Source organism: Colius striatus, chromosome 8 (genome assembly GCF_028858725.1).
Source record: "Colius striatus isolate bColStr4 chromosome 8, bColStr4.1.hap1, whole genome shotgun sequence".
Lineage (NCBI taxonomy): Eukaryota > Metazoa > Chordata > Aves > Coliiformes > Coliidae > Colius > Colius striatus.
The window spans coordinates 31,201,059-31,221,717 of NC_084766.1; the positions used below are offsets into that span (position 1 = coordinate 31,201,059).

At 35.2% G+C, this 20,659-nt stretch overlaps 1 protein-coding gene across 1 annotated transcript in view; it reads left to right on the forward strand.

Moving 5' to 3' along the window:
* Positions 1-20,659, forward strand: part of ATRNL1 (attractin like 1) — a 493,875-nt gene that overhangs the window by 155,670 nt on the left and 317,546 nt on the right. Inside the window, exon 20 of the mRNA XM_062001233.1 lies at positions 198-291. Coding sequence (XP_061857217.1) covers positions 198-291 — 94 coding nt within the window. The remainder of the gene's footprint in view (positions 1-197; positions 292-20,659) is intronic.

A 20,659-nucleotide genomic window follows, 5' to 3' on the forward strand; every position in this document is an offset into this window, starting at 1 on the left:
CAGAAAATAACTGAAGTGATGTGCTAATGACGTGTTCTTTGAAGCAGCTTGTAATTGAATTAGAAATATGTCTATGTATATAAATACCGCTTGTAGAAAGTAAGTTTAGGATAAAGTATCAAAATCTGTGAAAATCTCTTTAGTTATAAAGCAAAATATGGACTAAGATCTCTCACTTTTCCTTTTTGATTTTATAGCTTGCACGTGCAGTGGACACGCAAATATCTGTCACATGCAAACAGGAAAATGTTTCTGCACAACCAAGGGAATCAAAGGAGACCAGTGTCAACTGTGAGTACAGTTAAATGTAACTCAAAGTTACTGCTTTTCATGCCTACCTTATAATCACTTTTCTCATATTCATGTTTGGCTTTTGGTATTGAATTTTGTGATTGAATGACCAGAAAGTGTTTTGGGTTTTTTTCCGATGAATCTATTCCCTACGTTAAGAAATTTTGATATTACATAGTCTTTTGTTAAGGAATTATATCACAAATAATAAGAATATTGTGCAGACAGTACAGATTTTAAAAATAACCTGTAAAAAGAACTGGGGAAATTACCTGTCTTTGTCTTCCTTTCCTTAGTTTTGCTTTTTGGTAAGTAAAAAAATGTGTGTAACTGGTAATTACATTCAGTATATTTGCCCATCCCTTGATCAGAATCTAAAACAAAATTAAAAGAATCTAAAGAACATCTAAAGAATCTAAAAAAACAGAATCCTACTCCTGTGTGTATTGTAATACTTGAACTACAGGAAAGAGTTTCTTTGCTCATAATTCCAGTCCTCTACTAGGTACCATTCAGCCCAAGATGGTCTTGTAGGCCTTTTCCCCAGTCTGTTTTTTGCATGCCTATATTGCTATTGCTTGTCTTTTTTAGTTTGTCTGTTTCATCATCTTCTCCTCTGCTCTGATTTGGAACTTTTGTCTCATGTGGTTGGTTGTGCTGCTCAGCTGTATAAGACCGACAGCTGTGTAACAGTCCACTGTCCTGAGTTTATGTTTATCATAAGAGATTCTTTTATCCCATTTACTAAACTAGAAGAGAAAAGATTCTCCTGGTGTTGGATTTTCTAGTCCTAGTAAAGGGTTACAACTACTCCACAAAATAGAGGGACCAGAACTATGAATTTTGACTTTTCAAGAGTAAATGTAAAATTGCAATTTCAGACTGAAAATCCCAGTTTTTGTCACATGTAATACATTCCACTTCCTAGATTCTGACATAGACCAAAGGCTTATTCAGAGCAAGCTGTGGTGTTAAAGCATTTGATATTCAAAATGGTTTCTTTTGGATGAAAGAAACCCTGCAGAGCAGCCATTTTCAAATTGTCTTTGGCTGTGATCACATTTTACACGGTGAGCTTGACATCTTTAGGGTTCATAGGCACAAATATTAGCATAAAAATTGAATTTTTACTCCTAAGTCCTTTCCTAACTCTGGTCTTTAAAAAAAAATATTTTAAAAGAGCAGCTGTACAGACTGTAGTTTGTGAGAGCATGTGTAGAAAGAGACCCGTTCTAGATATTGTGAATGTATTAGGACATTAGGCAGAAGTATCAGGACTAGAAACTCATCATCATGATCACTGGTTATCCTGAGAAAAGCTGATAACCACAGATTAGAGTTTTAGCACATCTCATCAGATAATACACATAGGATTTGTCAGTTTCATCTGATGCTTGGTTTGGGAGAGTGTATGGAAATTTCAGTCAAATGTTTTCAGTGACCTCTCTTAGAACTTCAGGAGATGAAGAACATAGATCACTGAATCCAATCCCATAATGGTTCGTAAACTTCATATGAGAAAAGTGAACTTGGTCTGTATTATGTTTTAAAATACATAGAACTATTTCCTCCATAAAAATTATCCTTACACTTTTTATTGTCAAAATATATATACAATGATTTCCTAGAAGATAAGGAATAATTTAAACCAGCTACATGCTTTATTTTTATTTATTTGTATAAATCACCTAGAATGTGAGTCAAAGAGTGGATATTGTCTGGATGAGCTTATTTTTTACCACATTGGACTGTTGTGCAATCTCAGGACCTCAATCTCAAACCTGTGACCTTGTGATTTCTGAAATAAGGATTTCTGTGAAAATTCTAAACTCTGGCTGTTTGGTGTGAAAGATTTATATTCCTCTCAAGAATCCTATTGATTACAAAGTCATAGCTGCAAGGTTGTGTGTTATCTCTCTCTCTCTCCCTCACTCTGTCTCTTCCTCCTTCCCTCTGATGCTTTTATATCTGCTTGTCATGTGCAGTACACACTATGCCTTGGGGGCAGAGTGTTTAGGAAATCAAGGAAACTTCCCCCCCCACCCTTTTTCCTCCATGCTTAAGAACAGCTGGATATTTGTATTTTCATGGAGGACCTTCTGTGGTTTTTTCCTTATTTTTTATTTATGTATCTTTTCTTTCAGTGTACATGTTTCAGTGGCAATAACTTCTGAATTGTGCTGTTGTATTTTAAATAAAAATCAGTGTTTTAAAACAGCTTTGAGCATACTTTTACATTCTATTATACAATGTTTCTTTAATGACATAATTTATTGTTTATGAAAATTCTATATTTTTGTTTCTTTTAGGTTGGTAGTTTCAGTTAGTAAAAACCTGTATTACTCTCTTAACCAGGAGGAACTGATAAGAGTGATTTGATTGATCAAAGTAACTAGACTGTAAAACAATAAAAATAGATGCAAATAAAAATACTTAGATGGTTTCTCCTTTAATTTTAATAATGAAATATGCCATTGACAGTAACAGTAAAGTCATACTGACTTAAAACATCTTTTTAGTTGAAAAATATTACTTAAAGGTAATTTAGTTTTATTCTTTTGTAGTTCTTGATTTGTTAGCTGCTCCTTTTATTCCTTCATAGAATATTGTTTACAGAGATTTTACAATTTCCATAGGTTTCGGTGTATCCACATGCAGGATAATATACACAGATACAGGCCTGTTGAAACGTAAGGGTTATCCTAAGGACACGTCTCAAAGTTTAAATTGTGATATTAAATGAGAGATGCAAGGAAGAAAAGTATGAAAATCACAGAATTACTGGAGTAGTTCAATCATTTCAGTATGTCTGAGCTCTTCCAAGAGACAGCTTTCACCTGGAGATGTGTTTGTAGCATTTGGCATCCCTTGTAAATCTGGACATATTATATTATGAGCATCTGGAAAGGTTACAAATTCACAAATACTTGGTGGAAATAGGGTTTCATAGTGAATTTTTCAAATTGTCAGTTTTTACTGGATGTACTGTAACATTTATTGCACTTTACTTCCCAGTCACAGCTACTGTTGTAGTTTTGGGGGAAGGAAATCAATCTCTTGATAAGTACTTTCTGCTGTGGTTGATTTTAGACTGTTGGACCTGTCCTGTTGGTATTGAAACTGCATCTTTGCGTGACTGGCAGGTTAGATATTATTTCAGTATATCTGAGTTCACAGATATAAATCAGAATAATTATTTTACCTTACTGGGAAACTTTAAAACATGTCTGCTCTGGTACTTCAAAGAAGAACTACCAGAAACCCATGTAAGATATAGCAAAAAAAATGGGCTTCAAGGCTTTTGTAATGAAGAACTGCTAGGTGAAAATAAAATATTGGGAGAAAAAAAACCCCTTTTCATATATATATATATATATATATATATATAATATTTCATACTGTATTTTATGTAGTTCTAAGAGATAAATTTAAGAGTATTAAATGTAGAGAAAAGGAGTGTTCTGGGATGAAAAAGTAACATTTTGCTATTTTAATTCTAAGAAATATTCAGACTATTCATTTATTAGTCACTTTGTGGTTTCTTCTGAAGAGATGAAGGAAATTGTGTCTTATTTGTAAAAATATAACCTGTTTATTTGGTAAAATCTTCACTGTATGCAAACTTTGAAAAGCTATTTAATAACATATGAATCTGTGCATAAATAATAAATACTTCTTTATAGTCTGATTTACATAAAAATACGATCTAAAAATATCCTGCTATCCTCTTCTGTATAGTTCCTCTTCACAGAATGGTGTAATTGCTCTCACCAGATGGAAAGACAGGTAAAAACATACGGGGTTATGAATCAAAATCACCGTTCTATTGATATCACTGCAGCTTTATTTATTGATAGTAAAGTAAATCTGTGCCCTGTTGTTTCCTCTCAGAGCTCTGCTTTCCAGCAGAAATTGACAGCAATCATACAATACATCCACTTTATTAGAAGTTCCTTTACCAAAAGTATACACACACACACACACACACAGAGAGAGAAAAGGCAACCCAGGAGGATTCTAGGCACTGGAAGTTAAGTAAATAGCTTCTTTTGAACAACTTAGGTTTTGTGAGAAAGGGTAGAATCAGTTTATTTAACTTTAATGTCTATGATGATAGACATTTACTTTTCTAAAGTGAAATTAAAAGTACAATGTGTAGTGTTTTTAAATACTGGAGGAAGCTGTCCCTTATTTTTTGCCCCAAGATTTTTTCATTTTTCTACCATTATTTCACCTTTAGTTTTGCATGGTGCTTGTGTTTGTCATGAGGTGTTTTCTCCTTGTTCAGGTTGAGTCCAGTCCTTGTGTTTTCCATTTAACAGAAAACTCTGATGTACTTATGCATCCTACTGCACTAGCTATGATTTTTCAAGGAGAAGTCCATCAAAATCACGTAGACCTAGGTGGATTTAGTGACTGCCTTGGTTTATTCTGCTGCCTGAAAATTTTAGCTTGCTTCTGCAAGGTTCAAGCCCTCAGCTAGCTCTCCAAGAGCTACATCATTAGGAGAACAATAAAATAAAACTCCCACTTGAACATGAAATAGATGTTTTAAATATACTAATTTTCTGCTCTACATGTAGTAATTATTGCCACGTCTATGAAGGACTTGTGATCCTTCTTTTTTTCTTTAATTCAGGTTTCCAGAATCAATCATTTTTGCTTAAATTGCAGCTTTCATTTAAACAATACGTTTAATATCAAAGCTTCAGGACATGACCCAAATGCACTCTAATGGCTTAAACACTCAAAAGGCAAATATCAGGAACCTGAAACATTTGAGAAGAAAAGTAAAGTTTGTTATTTGGAACAGGCTTTGTGCAGTATATTTTAAATTAACTTTGGCAGCATTTTGTGTCACTGTTAGCCTTTTTGTTGGTTTTTAATATATTTTTTGTGCTGTGGTAGGCTCACTTTCTCTTCTTTGGTATATTCAGTATATGATATGTAAAGTCCATGGGATGTAAAAGTCTCTGGGATCTTCCAGAGCTCTTTGTAAAAATGGAGAACAAGTGGAGTTTGCATGTCTTGTATTGTTCCTGGAAGGCAGTGTTCTCAGTGAAAAAATTAGAAGGAGCTAGTGGCTTAATGAGCAACTGCAAGCACTTGGCCAAGAACTCAGTATGCTGCTCTTTTATTGTGGGTCAGTTGTGAATGTGTGAAATCTTGAGAAGACCACAATATTGACAACGCGATGTAAAACTGGTTACGTTAGCAAGATGGTTCTTGTCAAGAGCTGCATTAAAAATGGTACATGGAATTTTCTTAGCTGTTTCGTTCTGATGAACCTCTAATTCTGTGGGAAATGGGGAACAGTTTGGGGATTTCTCTCTCATGAGGATATAGTCATTTTGCTTTAGGCTTCGAAGTTAGGCTCTTCTATAACTAACCATATGCACATATGTGTCTCTTGGTTTAGCAGGCTCAACAAAGCATGATCTACCCACCACAGGACTTCGGTTCTCTAAGGTTTTTTTTAAGTATTCATTATTTCTTCTCAAGGATACCTCAAAAAATACAGGCTGCAAAGCAGACTTTCTTTTACAACTTTCCAGATGCTCCTGGCTGTAAAACAGGAATGTAAGCAGTGTGCTTGTCTCTAGGGCCCAGCTGATTTCTGTTACTATGTATGCTGGATATAGAACAGTAATGTATTTTTTTGTTTCCTATTTGCAAAACATATGGTGCTGGCTTTTCTTTCAAAATAAGTAAATGAAAATACCTTCGTTTTAAAAGCTGCTCCTCCTGTGCCATGGCCATGCCACTTAGTGACTGGCATTTGAATAATCTGTTTTGCATAGAGTGCTGTATACCATCAGTGAAGCAGTGGAACAGGGCAGGCTGCCTAAGTTTCACAGATGAAATGTCACTAAGACCTGGTTTGGATTCTAGTGCTCAGATGCATTTGTTATAAAATAAATCTCTTTTGTAAAAAGTGCTAGTAATTTTTGGTGCTGAGTGTTGTTATAGTCTCAATTATCAATTGTATAGGTAAGGTAATGCTTTTATGTCTTATTTTTATTATAGTAGAGTAGCACAGCTGACAAGAATAGACCAGTTTGAAAGTTGTTTAGACCTGCAAAAGACACAAAAAAGTTTAAAGCTAAATATAAGCTGAACGCAATTATTCTGCCTTCAGTTAGATATGTATTGAATCTGAATTGGGACGAAATTAGGAGTGGGAGTGGTGATAATAAGCTAAATATGAGCCAGCAATGTGCCCTCATGGCCAAGAAGGCCAATGACATCCTGGGATGCATCAAGAAGAGTGTAGTCAGCAGGTCAAGGGAGGTTCTTCTCCCTCTCTACTCTGTCCTGGTGAGGCCTCATCTGGAGTCCTGTGTCCAGTTCTGGGCTCCTCAGCTCAAGAGGGACAGGGAACTGCTGGAGAGAGTCCAGCACAGGACCACCAAGATGATCAAGGGACTGGAACATGTTTCGTATGAGGAAAGGCTGCAGGAACTGGGGCTGTTTAGTCTGGAGAAGAGGAGACTGAAGGGAGATCTTATTAACAGTTATAAATATCTAAAGGGTGGGTTTCAGGAGGTTGGGACATCCCTTTTTTCTATAGTAGCTAGCAACAGGACAAGGGGTGATGGGATGAAGCTTGAACACAAAAAGTTCCACTTAAACATAAGAAAAAACTGTTTCAGTGTTTCAGTGAGGGAGCCCTGGCACAGGCTGCCCAGAGGGGTTGTGGAGGCTCCTTCCTTGGAGGGCTTCAAGACCCACCTGGACATGTTCCTATACGACCTGATCTAGGTGACCCTGCTTCTGCAGGGGAGTTGGACTAGATGATCTCTAAAGGTCCCTTCCAACCCTACCATTCTGTGATTCTGTGATTCTAATGGTCACTCTTATACAGGAAAAAGAAACAGGGATAGCCATGTGGAAGAGTTGCGTGGAAGAGTAGAGGAAGGAGGCAGTTATGACTGCCCTAAAACTACTTTGTTATTGAGTCTGATATTTTGTTATCCAGCAATGTTGTGACCTTAGCTTCTGTGCATGTTTTTGGAAAGCACTTGAGAGGTTTTGAGTCTGTTCCTGTACAGCTAAGAAGGAAGTGAAGGGCCTTGTGACTTGGGCTGGCTTATATCTCGCTTAGGGAAAACTTTAAAGCGGAATTATGTATATCTCAGACAGGGTCACAGTAGGTTGCAAAGACTTACAATTTGAAGGTTTTTTTTTTCCTAGTTCAAGCTGTTGAAAATGCTGTCTGGGCAGTTCTGTGTTGCATTCTTTAGGGTGTGCAATGAAAGCATCTGAGAATGCATCTCTATGGCCAAGTCTAGAACTGCAGTTAATAGCTAGCAAGGGTGAGACACGAGAAATAAGTTAAGCTAAAATCCATATAAACAACTCTTCTTATAAAGGAACCAGCCCAGTCAGAAAGGTGTATGCAATTACACTGTCTGCTGGCACTGCTCCTTTGAGAAGGTGTGAAAGGAGACTGGAGTATTTCTTGTAAGATGGTCAGCACAAATCGTCATTGAGATTCCAGAAAAAAACTTGTAGGAGTTGGCTGAGTACAGACCAGCTTCTTTTCAGAGGGTAAATCTACCAGACAGTAGTCTATCTCAACCTGCATTAACCAGATACCCCCATAGTCTATTATTTCCATCCAGATTAGCTGCCAGGGTCCCCACAAATTGTAAATACATCCAGTTTTCAATATCACAGCCACTCATTCTGTTAATTATTAGTGTAACTATTCAGTTCTTTTCATTCTGCTGTGGTTGTATTATGAACTGAGTGTTCATGGGAGCCACAATTAATCTCTTAGATCATAAAATGTCATGTATAGGATAAGTTCTGTGAGTTGCTCTAGCAGAGTACCTTTTACTACTTCTTATTAGTGGAACTTTGGTGCCTCAGTGTAGCCAGACACTCTGTGCTTTTTACATATTCAAGCCTGCTGTCGACTTCCATCTCTGGAATATTCTGATCCAGCCAGTTCTATCCAGAGAAACTGTATACACACCTAAGTCCAGTAAGTCATAGAATGGTAGGGATTGGAAGGGACCTCTAGAGATCATCTAGTCCAACCACCAAATGGTTTTGATCTGTAATTCCCAGTCACAGGAAACACATCCAGGCAAGTGTACAGGTAGCTAAGGAGGTCTCCAACTGTATTATCTCTGGGCACCTGTTTGCTGTATGGGCAGTTGTGATAGTTGTTCTGGATTCGGGAATTCTACTCGGACGACTGGTTGTGTAATAAAAATTGGTGGTGAGATAAGAAGCATTACAGCACATATGTGTCTCTATATTTGGGCTCTGATCCATTCAGTTTTGATATTTTTCTTGTTCCACTACATCCCTCTTAAGGAGACAGTGAAGTGGGAGTCTTCTCCCTAGGTACTTGTCCCTCTACTAAGTCTGTCACATTTTTCTTTAAAAACTTTACACCATAATATTAACTTCTCAACTTTTTTTTAAGAGTTAAAAGATGGCCATCAGCTATCAGGTGTTTCATTAAAAAAGCAGATTCTTTTTATAAGTTTTCTATATAGATTAAGATGAATCAATCAAAATTTTCAAAATTGTGACTGATTCACTTAGAACAATATTGGTTTATGACCATGATTACAGCAATGACAAGAAGCCAGTCAGGAGACAAGGCAAAACATCCCAGTTCTTGCTCAGCAAGTTCTTGTACCAGCAAGTACAGATAAGGCAGTATGTCTGTCAAATTCGAGGAGACCTGCACTCAAATATGTGTCTGGTAAAAAATCATAAGCATGTGCTACTCACCTGATGGAGAGTGGAAAGCTTTGTGAGTATTTCCAAGAAACCTTCGCCCTCATTTGACTTCTGAGGAATCCCACTTCTCCATTACAAGATGAGATGTGCAGCTCCATCACAGGATGTCCTGCTGACATTGATCTTGTTGACTTGTTGCCACTGGCAAGTGCTGTGGATTAACCTGCTTCTTCTTGCCCCAGAACAATGCATCTGCTCATTACTTACAAATGGACACTAACATGAGATGTTAACCAGATATTAGGTCTGATATGGATGACATGATTTCTTAATGACTACATTCACTGAGGCCCAAAACATCGGTTCTCAGTAAATGTTGAATAGCATTTATGCTTTTAAAGTGACTAAGAATAGGGTGTGTTTTTTAATTTAAAGATAAATCCTTTTAAATGAAAATGAGTAAGCAATTATTTGACCTGTTCAATACTGAATATGTCTGTACATTTTTTAACACCTGTCATTTTCTGACTGAGATATTTGATTAAATGTAGTCTGAACTTTCTCAAACTGGATTTAATTTCAATTACAAAATATAGATTGAATCTACTAGGAAGTGTATATAGGAATTATTTCAGTAAAATTATCTCTTGAACTACCAGGCCATTGTACAAATAAAGTAAAAACGTTAGGATATTGCCAGTGAAAAGAACTATTTCCCTTGCTATTTCAATATGTTGAAATACAAAATAAATGTCTAGTGGGAGATGAGTTAGAATTTAACCATCAAAACACATTTTTCTTTACTAGGTGTAGCTTATGTAACACACAGCTGTGATATGCTTCAAGTTTTCCTTTTCAATCTAGACAGAGAATCTGTTCAAGGGGCATTTATAATGAAAATAGCATTTTTAAATAGAATCTGGATTAAATTTACTATTTCAAAGAACATCAGGTTGAATGATTTGAGTGATACTGATTTTATTAATTGACAAGGAACTGAAAATACTTTCTCCTATAGAAAAGTTCTCCGATGAAAACAGTTTTGACTATTTGATACGAGAGCAAGCATTTGGTAGCTTTAAAGTGGTTATGTTGCTGATGATCCAGCAAATTAAACATGTGATTTTGACCAGGACTGAGAAGAGGCTCAGGGACAACCTCAGAGTGTCTGCTGTCAGGGCTTTTGCTGTCCAAGTCAATACACTGCAGGGGCTATATTTCTATACCTAAGTCAGTCATGACTTGCATGAATTACTTTGTATTGAATGTTAGGAATATTTAAAGTGGAAAAAATATGTTGATGATAAATTCAGGTCTACTGTTTTGTCTGAGGAAGTGAGAAGGGATCTTTATCAAAGTGATTATTTCAAGGGAAAGCAGATTTCGAGTTAGACCTCTCATCTCATAGGGAAAACATCCAAGTTTTCCTTATTTTCACTGTACAATTTCAAATACATGTAGTAATCCAAATATTCGATTCTTTAAAATGAAATTAATCATGACTTTAATGAAATAGATTCTGTGAATCTTAATTTCTTCTTAGTAGATCCACAATGCTTGTGGCTTGTTGAAGCTATTGAAAATTGCTTCAATATTCTCAGATCCTAACTCTCACATAAAATATTATCCATTATGCAGTGTAGATCTGGGCTTATAATTTACACCTGATAGGCCATTAGTATGGTAATTAGTAACTGGTACAAGAGCTGTTAGAGTTGAAATAAACATCTGGTTTAATCAATTTGTCATTAAGCTAGTAGAAGTATATAGATAGCGGTGGGAAAAGAAAATAGCTATGTGTTGATAGCTTAGAGAGCTACAAGCTTCACGTTGGTAAGTTTGAAATTAAAACTGTGTGCCTCTTTATGCTGCTCACTGTTTGCACAAAACACCATGCCTTGTTTTTATTTCAAAATACATTTTCAAAATCTTACAAATAAGCCAAAGAAGTTTAGCTATGTTGTTATGAAAACCCTGTTGATAGATACATTTGTCAGCTTTGGCTTGTGATATTTATTCATTTTATTCACTAAGAAAGGGGAAGAAAAACCTGTTTTTATACAGCAATAAGGAAATGCTGGGTCAGATGGGTACTGGTGACACTATTTGTTAGAAATCTCCTGGTGATAGAAAGATTGCTTTTCTTCTCCTCTTATGGTCTCTAATAGAAGTAATATGCATCTTCCCACTGCTGTTTTCATTTTCTGTCTTATCTTTCAGTGAATTGTATACCTTTACATATAGATGAGAATTTATCTGCAGTAGTTACATTTCTGATTTTAAAGTTAAAGCATTTTGTTTCACTTTGTTGCCAGTTATTAGTTTTAAATTGCTTCAGTAGTTGCTGAGAGTGTTAAAGAAGTTTTCACATAAAGGATTAAAATTACGCATAAATAGATCTAAGAACTATATATTTGTATTAAGACATGGGAGTGAGGAATGCATTACTTCTCACTTCTTTTTTCATGAAGCTGCTGATAATTGCATAGACTGAGCACATCAAGTACACAGGGCTAAGTCATGTTTAAAGAATCCTCAGTTTGGAGACCTTTCCAGTTACAGCAAACTTGCATTATTCTGCATTATATACGTGCAGATACCTAGCAGTCATGTTGGTATTCTTATTTATTGTCTCTTCTTTCCATCTCAACTCAATAATTACTGCAGTAGAGCTCACATTCTCATGCTTCCCCTTGTCCCAAGTACAGGCAGTGCTTGGAAAGCTTTCTGTAACACTAGTTTCTTCGTTAATGATGAGCTAGCTAAAATGATATATTCTTTTTATTGTGTTATGAGGATAAGGGTACTGCATGCAACATTTTAAGAACTGCTTAGAAAAGATACTTGAATTGTAGTTTGACAACTAACATAAAGAAAAACAGGAGGCTTTGAAAACTATATCCTTTCAGAAAAGGGGTTAAAGTCCTATCCTATAGTTGGTGGGTGAAACCTGATGTGATTACCTATACGGTTATTCTTCTTTGGTGCTGATTTGCCTGTTTAAGAGGAATATTTGTTGTTTATAGGTCTGGAGATAGACTACTTGAGATAATGAATTCTGCAGGCTGATCATATGAAAGCACACATACTTACATAAACATCCTTTTGTCTTTGGCTTTTCCTTAGCCTGGATTATCACATGAATGACAGAAAATAAGATGGCAGTAAGTTAAAATAAACAGTGTTACTGAAAAGTATCTGTAATATTTTACCTTTTATAATGTAAACTAACAAAATTTGACACCAAAAGCAAGTTCTCCATCATATGTAAGGTATTTTCAGGGAATGATAACTGATAGTGCAACAACAAATAGCATAGGACCAGTCCTATCTGTTCTCACCAGCTGAAAGATAATATTGTCTTAATAATAGAAATGCTCCCTTATTATTTTCCTCTTTTGTACTGAAGAATCACCTTCAGAAAGTGTAAAATATAAATGAAATTGCATAACCTTTGCATGTTTTGAGCTCTGTTTTATATATTTTTTTGTGAATGTATTGAAAGGTAAGTGGTATTCTTTATCTAGTTTACTAGATAATGGGGCTGGGGAGCTTGATTACAAAGGCATGAATCAATCCAAGAGCCCTGATGATATCCTAAACTTCAACAGTGAAGCCTGAGTGGTTTATTCGATTATCACTTCACAAGGATTGATTTACAGCTTTAGTTCTTCGTCTCCATCTGTTATTTTTATGCTATGAGAAAAAGAATTTTTCAACAACTTAAAATAAGTGCTAAGTATTATAAAGCAAAGTAAATACCTTGCTGGAAAAAGCTGTTTTAAATAGCGACAGGAGTCTGAATTAGAATCAAAGAAAACTTACAGTCTGACCTGCCACGACGCTGTTTTCACTCATTGTTACTCAGAGCAATGACAATTTTAGGGATACTGAATTACATCAGGAATACACAGGGAGAGCAGCAAGAGTGCCACAGTAACAAAAGAAACACATCCAAAGTGTCAGGCTGTCCTGGAAGAGAAGTTGTTTAGCTGTTCACAGGGAAATGATAAGAATTAAAAGGTAAAGGAACAGTCAGATATGCTAAAAGAGATTTAATAAATCAGATTTCATAAAGAAGGTTTAACCTAAAAAACCCTATATTTGGCCTGGAAATGAGTTCTTACAAGATCTAGAAGGAGATGAGGGCAGCAATTACTTCTCAACAGATGTTTCAAAATGACTTTCTAATCCTGTTCTTGTTTAGGTCATTTTATCCTTTCTAACGTATAGTCTTGATTTAATCACAGATTTGGGCCCCAATTCAGATAAATATTTAAATACATGGCAACACCTTGTTTCTTAAGTTAAAGGATATTTCCCTGATTTGGTGTGAATTGGCGAACATATGGTTTACTTTTACATTCTCCCACGTATGGGAGGCTAATTGTAAATTGTCATGTACAGAGTAGCAGCAAGAGTTCCACAAAACTAGTTCACAAAGTTTTGCTATCCACTCTTTCATACTTTTCATTCATTTTCCTTCTCTTTATTATTATTTGTTGTTTTCTCGACTTGGTAAGGTTTTCTGAGGTAAGGTAACGTTGAAGGTGACAGATGATGACTGTAAGCAATGAAAAAATATATAAATCAGTCCTTCCTGTTGAACAGAAAGATTGCCTCCTCTATGAATAAAAGAAGAAGTAACAGCACATCAAAACAGATGAACAACTTTACTGCTGTTCATTGCTATCCACATAGAAGTAAAATACCTCTGTGATTCACGAGTGAGAATTCTGTAAATCCATTCTTTGGGGAAGACATACATTTTTTTATCTATTTTTTTTTAAGAGACTTCATTTAGTATTGAATTGAACTTAAGGGTTGTTTTCACCTTTTTCTGCTGTATTTAAACCAGCTTGGCATGTACAAAATCAAATCTGTTCTCCAGGCATGGCTTTAGGGTAGAAAAAGGATAAAACTTCATTATGCCTTTTTCCTTAATGCTCTTGTCTTTTTGTCATTTGTCATTTCACAAAACCTTTCATTTACCTTTAGTTTGTTACTTTTGTTCTTTGTTTGTTTAGTTGCTTTATTGAAAAATAGTTAACTACATGGTTTAATAAATGTTTGACATTTACCCTTCAGAAGCTTTGATTATTTGTGCTCAGTTTTGTAGAATTATATCTGCCTGTCTTTCATCATCTACTCAGTGTTCTTCAGTACAAGTTACAATAACATTGCAGGTTGTTCTGAGATAGGTTTTATCCCACAGAATGTTGAGTCTTTTAACTCATATTGGAACCTGTGCATACTCTATACCTGTCCACAGCTTTTACCTTTGCCAGTTTCTACAACCTGCATATCTCTTGTCTTTATTATGTTTGTATGATATGGAGTTTTCTGCAACACAGATGTCATTTAAGTATTGACCTTAAAATAAAATTACAGTGAATGTAATTCACTGTTTCAGCAAACAGCACTTCCTTCATTGGGGAAAACAGAATGAAAGAAATGATGACTAATGGAGCATTGTTATAAGTGTGATAAAGCTCAAATTACATAATTCCAGTTAACTGCAGGCTTTGAATAGTACAATCCAACTATTATTCTGATACATCTTCCTCCTCCATTGAGCTGTACACCAAATATATCCAGCTTTATGAATTCCTAAATAGCGTATTGCATCCAATTTTCTTCCTGCTTATAATATAGTAGGTCATCATATGTTTTATTAACACACTGTAATGAAAATTACCAAGTAACATTTTCTGTGTTTTCTTCTGCAAATTCCTGTCGTAGCTAGAAGTCATTGAATATTTCTGAATAATCCTACAGCAAACTGGTTCTTTATTGCAGAATCCAAGCCTCATTACCAAAACGTCCTTCTGTTATGACAGCAGGTCATATGGTATGCTTGCTTTTTTTGTCTTCTCTAACAGTGCATAGGTCTTTTTTATCAATTAGTGTTGTCACAGACTAAGATCTTCTTCCTGTTTTTTTTGAAATCTTGGGCATTTGTTTTTTTTTTTTTTTCTCCCCACCCAAAAATGGAAACCGTGTCTCTCATGGGGGAAAAAACCCAGACACACCCACATTTTTTGATTGGTAAAACAGACTTTCACTATAGTACATCTATATTTCTTACAAGCTGTTGATGTGAGTTTGCCATTTTGTTTTTTCATGTGTGCTTGATCTTCTTGATAACAAACAATAAACATATCCAAGATGGCTTATAAAAGTTTCTGCCATTTCAAAAGTGATGTGGTGCTTAAGACCTTTATCCAAAGCCACTTTTGAAGTTGTTTCAGTTATATTTTCTTTAAAAACAAAAATTCAAAAGGGAATAAAAAAAACAAGTGAGATCAAGCTTAAAATTTACGTACAAAATGGGATTTTAATTTTTTTTAAGCTTATCTTATAGTAGTTACTGAAGAATTTTTGAAATTAAAGCTTTAGATTTGATCTGGGTCTGAAATGTTGGCTATAATGCAGCAGGATGCTCTGCAAACATAACAGGATCCTAGTGTGAATTCTTTGAATCTTTTCCACACTGATCTTCCCAAAAGAGAATTTCCTTCAGAGTACATTTCTCCACTTTCCTCTCAGTTTATTTCTCTCTCTTATTTATAGAAAATGTGACAAATAATTTGTTCTTCTGACATGACAGACCATTTCAGTCACCAGAATTGTGTTTCGAGTGACATTAAAATATTTTACCTTTTGAATCTGTGGGTAATGTTGCAAATTATGGCATTACTTTTGCTTAAATTAGAAACTTGATCTGAAAACAAAGAAAAAAAGACCTTAGGAATGTGAGAACAGTTGAGGATGGGATTGTACTTTAAATAATTTAAAAATCACTGTGATAATGCAGAATACATATATTACTGACAAATATTGTAACTGAATTTTTACTCTGAAGTACTAATTTTGAGATTATCTCTCAGTTAGAAAAGAATCTGAATATTGCACAGTACTAAAGCCATTGGCTAAATTATTGGATTGAGGGAGTTTATTATTCTTTGACTTAAGCAAAATAACTTGGGACAGATTTCCACGCTGGCATGCAGAACAAATTTAATTCAAACTGAGATGAAAGGCGGTTAATGTAATTGTAGCCTATTATCCTGTGCAGGCTTGAGTTAAGATGCAAACCAACAGACAGAAAATGATGGATAGAAAATAGAAATGCTCAAGGCTGGTGAAATAGAGACTTGTGAAGGGATTATGCCATAACTGTTCCCACGCAATCTCTGCATCAGTAATATCCCACCTCTATGGTATGTTTGGATTACTAAACAGGATTTTCGTATGCCTCGTGGGTTCTCTTTATTTCTCTCTGACGTCAAAAAAGGTCCTCCTTTAGTAAACTTCAGTATTCTATAATCCTGGGTGGTTTTTTTCCCCTTAATCTACCACTTTCATCAGTCCCAGGGATACAGTGAAACATACTGTTACAGCAACTTCCTTATTTTTTAAGATTTTTATTCTTTAAAAACGCTGTCACACAGAGACAAATGGTTCATCACATAACTAGTTGAAGTCTTTGTTCCTGAGCAGGTCTTTGAGTCTCATTCTTAGCAAGGAACTAGTATTTTTACTGGTATATTTGTTTTGAATTAAGTAAATAGTAGTCTTATTTTTTCCTCAGGTTTTTCAAATGAAAGTATTTTGTTTAGCATGGCCCTTTGGCAGCAGCATATTTCAGGTTATCAGTGTTTGGTTTGGTATTACATTGTGACAGCTTACCTATTTTTTTTATTGTTCCATTTCATTTTGCAGTAGGCAGCATTTAGTTTCTTGGAATACATGTCAAATTTTTTCACTGAAAACTTTTAAAAATCAGAAAGATGTATCTCAGATACATCTGAGAATACCTGTTGAAAGGTGGTAGGTTTTGGAATGCTTTGAAACATGTTGATTACAAAAATATTTGAACACATTTGTTACCATTGGCAGTCCAGGAAGCAAAGAGAGCATCTTCTTCCCTATAAAATAAGTCATCATACTTATGTGTAATACACACATTATTATGTGTTATCTGAATTCTAGCAATTCTAGTTCAAGGATCTAGTGTGAAGCTTACAAAATATAGATCGATGAATCATCAGAAGTCCAAATAAAGCAACTGTCTTAAAGCCTCTTTATGAAGGGATGGAGTCTTTGAGGTTATGTGGGCTGGGATGATAAAACAGCATTTTGAGGAATGTAGGCTTTAACTTTCCCAGTCACTCCCAGCTGGGACACAAAGATTTTCTCATCCATTACAAGTTTTATCATCAGAACTCTTAGACTAAGTCATTTTTTTTTTGCCTCATGTTATCATTGTTTAGGGTGAGATCTTGTGCATTTGAAAAATTCTTGATTCTGTGAATTGCCCTTTGGGAAGTCATTGGAATTACTTACAGAGTTAAAGTCTCTGTTCTGTGCCGTACCCACACAGGAACAAATGTTGTTTTTCATGATAATACTCTGCAGCCTGCCTATCAAAACTAACATAAACATTGTTCAAATGCATCAAGGCTGACAGACCAGGACTCCTATTACTAAATACTTCCCAGTACCCTGCCATGAGGCTGTATTGTCATTTTAGGCTACTTATCTTTCCTGTTTCACAGCTATTAATTCTAAGTTTTCTTCTTAAAGGGCAGATAAAGTTTCAAGGAGACTCAGCCAAGACTGGAAGTGTTGGCAGATAGAATATTGTTGTTGCAACATAGTAACATTTATTTCCATTTATTTGACACTTCATAAAGAAATATCAGTGTCATCTCTGCTCCAGGAAATTCACGAAATTCTGTGCTATAATGGACTAATGGAGATTGGGGCCATTGGTAGGAAAGGGACCAGAGAAAAGCAAGCGTGTGTATTTATCTTCATACTTCCTCCAAACACCTTTTATGTGTTCTGTTCCTTTATCTATTATTATCTTATTATCTGTTGATATTTCTGTTTCTCTTGGATTGCTATCTTTTTTTAATAAAGTAAAATAAAAGTTGGTGCAGGTTAGATGGAGTTGATATCCAACATATTAAAAAGGACTTAAAAAGAGGCCAGACATGATTTTGATGGGACATAGATAGGCAGTAAGGCATGAATTTGATAGAGTTTGCCATGCAGGGATGAGGTAAAGAAAGGTCTTTTAGGCATGAAAAGAATTTATCAGAACAATATATTGGATAGATTTGTAGATATTGAAATGGTTTGATGGACTAAATGTGGTTTTAAAGACCAACAGGACAAGATGGAAGGTAGGAGTCTGGAAATTGACGTGCCTTCATGTTTGGTTTCTGAGAATCACTCTTGTGATCTCCTTCTGGTACTTTCTGAAGGCTCACCATACATACATTGTTCTTCAATAAAGAGATGTGATTCTCTGATGGTTTCTTTCAGTGCCACAGGAAACAAGTATGATAAGTATATCTTCTGGACATACTTTCTGAATATCTAGTCAGGAACTCCTCAGTAATCTAGGAATATGGAAAGTTATTTGAAGAGACAGTGTAATAGAGTTTTGACTTCCTAAAAGTAAGAATGATAGCTCATCAGTTGTACTATATATTGTACTTAAGCCACTGTAGTATTTATGTTTCATGTTCATATTCTAACGTGTCATTAACGCTATGGAAGTTGTTGCAGGTAGAAGAATAATTTAGATAACATCACTATTTGCTGAAATTTCCTAATACTGTATATCTGCAGCCTAGAGAAAACTGACATTGACTTATGAACAACTCTGTCTTCAGTTTTTTGTTTAATATTCTTGAACACAATATATAACCAGTGTTTGGGCATCACTAAGCTGCAGTCGCCACTCCCAAATGGGTGATGTATTTTTCTTCTGGTTATCATTTTTTTTTCTTGACTTAGAAAGTTTTTGAAAGATTCTGTGTGTATCTACATGTGTGTTTTTTTTTTAAATCTGATCTAATTACTGTAGACATCTACAATATATTCACTCTGGCTGTCAGTGTCTGCCAGAGTATTTAAGGCTGCTGAAGTGCCACCTCTCCGGCTATTATTGAGAGCTGGTTTCTAAGTGACAAAAGAATATGAACATCCTTGGAAACATCACCAGCAGCAAACAGTATGAGATATGATCTTTCTTTTTGGTACACCTCTTTCACTTTGAAGTTACAGGCCGGAGGATTCGTACTTCTGAACATGAATTGTTAAATGCTGTTATCAGTGCTATTTGAACAATGAGATGTTGAAACACGAAGGAATGTAGTCATTTGAACGAAATGCATATTGTTTTCATGATTATATGAATATTCTTTCCATGAAATCTTGGTGAAAGTAAAATAACATTAAAAATGATTGCAAAAGAAATTGTTTACAAACTGCTTATGCTTAGGGATGCAGCTTAATGAGTACTCTGCTGTTGATATTAAGTTAACATTTAACACTTTTCATCAACATTTATCTTGTGAACCTTTTTGCTGATTTCTGCAAAGTAAAAATTTAGGAGAAGCTGTTAAGCAATAATAAGTATTCATAAGCTGTGGATGATTATTTTACCACTGCTTCTATCTAATTCTTCTAGCTAAAAGGAAAGAGTTGAGAAAAGTATGGTCATATTTCTGGGAGATGTGGTTCAGTTCAGCGTTTACATAGTATCTTCCTTTGTGCTGCCTGGGATATTTCTAACATTTGCTTTCCAAAGGCTGGAGAAATGTTTGAAATAGGTCAAAATGCGAGAGAAGAAATGTGCATGTTTATCCTCCTTCACTTTGACAGGGCGATTTCTGATAGGAGGGAAGTCTGCTTTTCTAAGTTCACACTTTTAAATATCTAAAAGTTTGTGTACATCACTGCCAGCAGATATGATTATTCACAGAGGGAGCGACAGAAGGTAAAAAGTAAGGCCATAGACATTACATTTTCTGGTTCAGAATAAGCAACATCCCATCATTGGCATGTGAAATGGATTTGGTTCTGATTTGTGAAGATTAACAAAGAATGTAATCTGGAGTTCACTGGAAAATCTTATCTCTTAACCAATTTTTCTTAATTAGAGAATCATGATAAGTTTGGCACCTGTTTGAAAGTTTATCTGAAGTATCATTGCTTCCTTCTACCCTTATAAGAGTGGTTATTCTTGATCTTGAGGGAAGACGGATTTTAGTGACATGAGGGAAATCTGGAAATGGAAAATGTACTTCTGAAGCTGGAATGTTTTAGTTTTTCTTACGCTGAGATCAGCCTAGATTTAAAAAAAAAAAAATGGTTTTGCCTGCCTAGGCCTTTTTCATGAATTATATGAAGAGGAGACAAATTAATCTGCAGAAAAAAATGTTGTCTCATGACATCATTATATGCACTTACAAGAAGAAACAAATAAATCATTTCCCCACATTATTAAAAAGTCCTAACTGGAAACATAAATCCTAGTATCTTTTACCCTTTTAGGTTATCATTATTTTAAGAGGTAGACTGATAATTCTTTGTATCTAAAGCAGAAACTTTGCTCATTACTGGAAATATCTTGGCACTGAGAGAACTGAAAGTGTCCAAGTTTTACATTAGAACTAAAGATATGTTTTATTATAGCTCAAAAAAATTGAGAGAGCTTTTCACATACTTCAATATTAATGGCGAACATTGGGACAACATAGTGCAATGTCAATGCAGTCAAGAAGCGAACTCTTAACTACTAGAGGGATATACATGCGTTTAAGGATCATAAGTTTGTGTATTTCACTGCAGCAGAATTAAGATT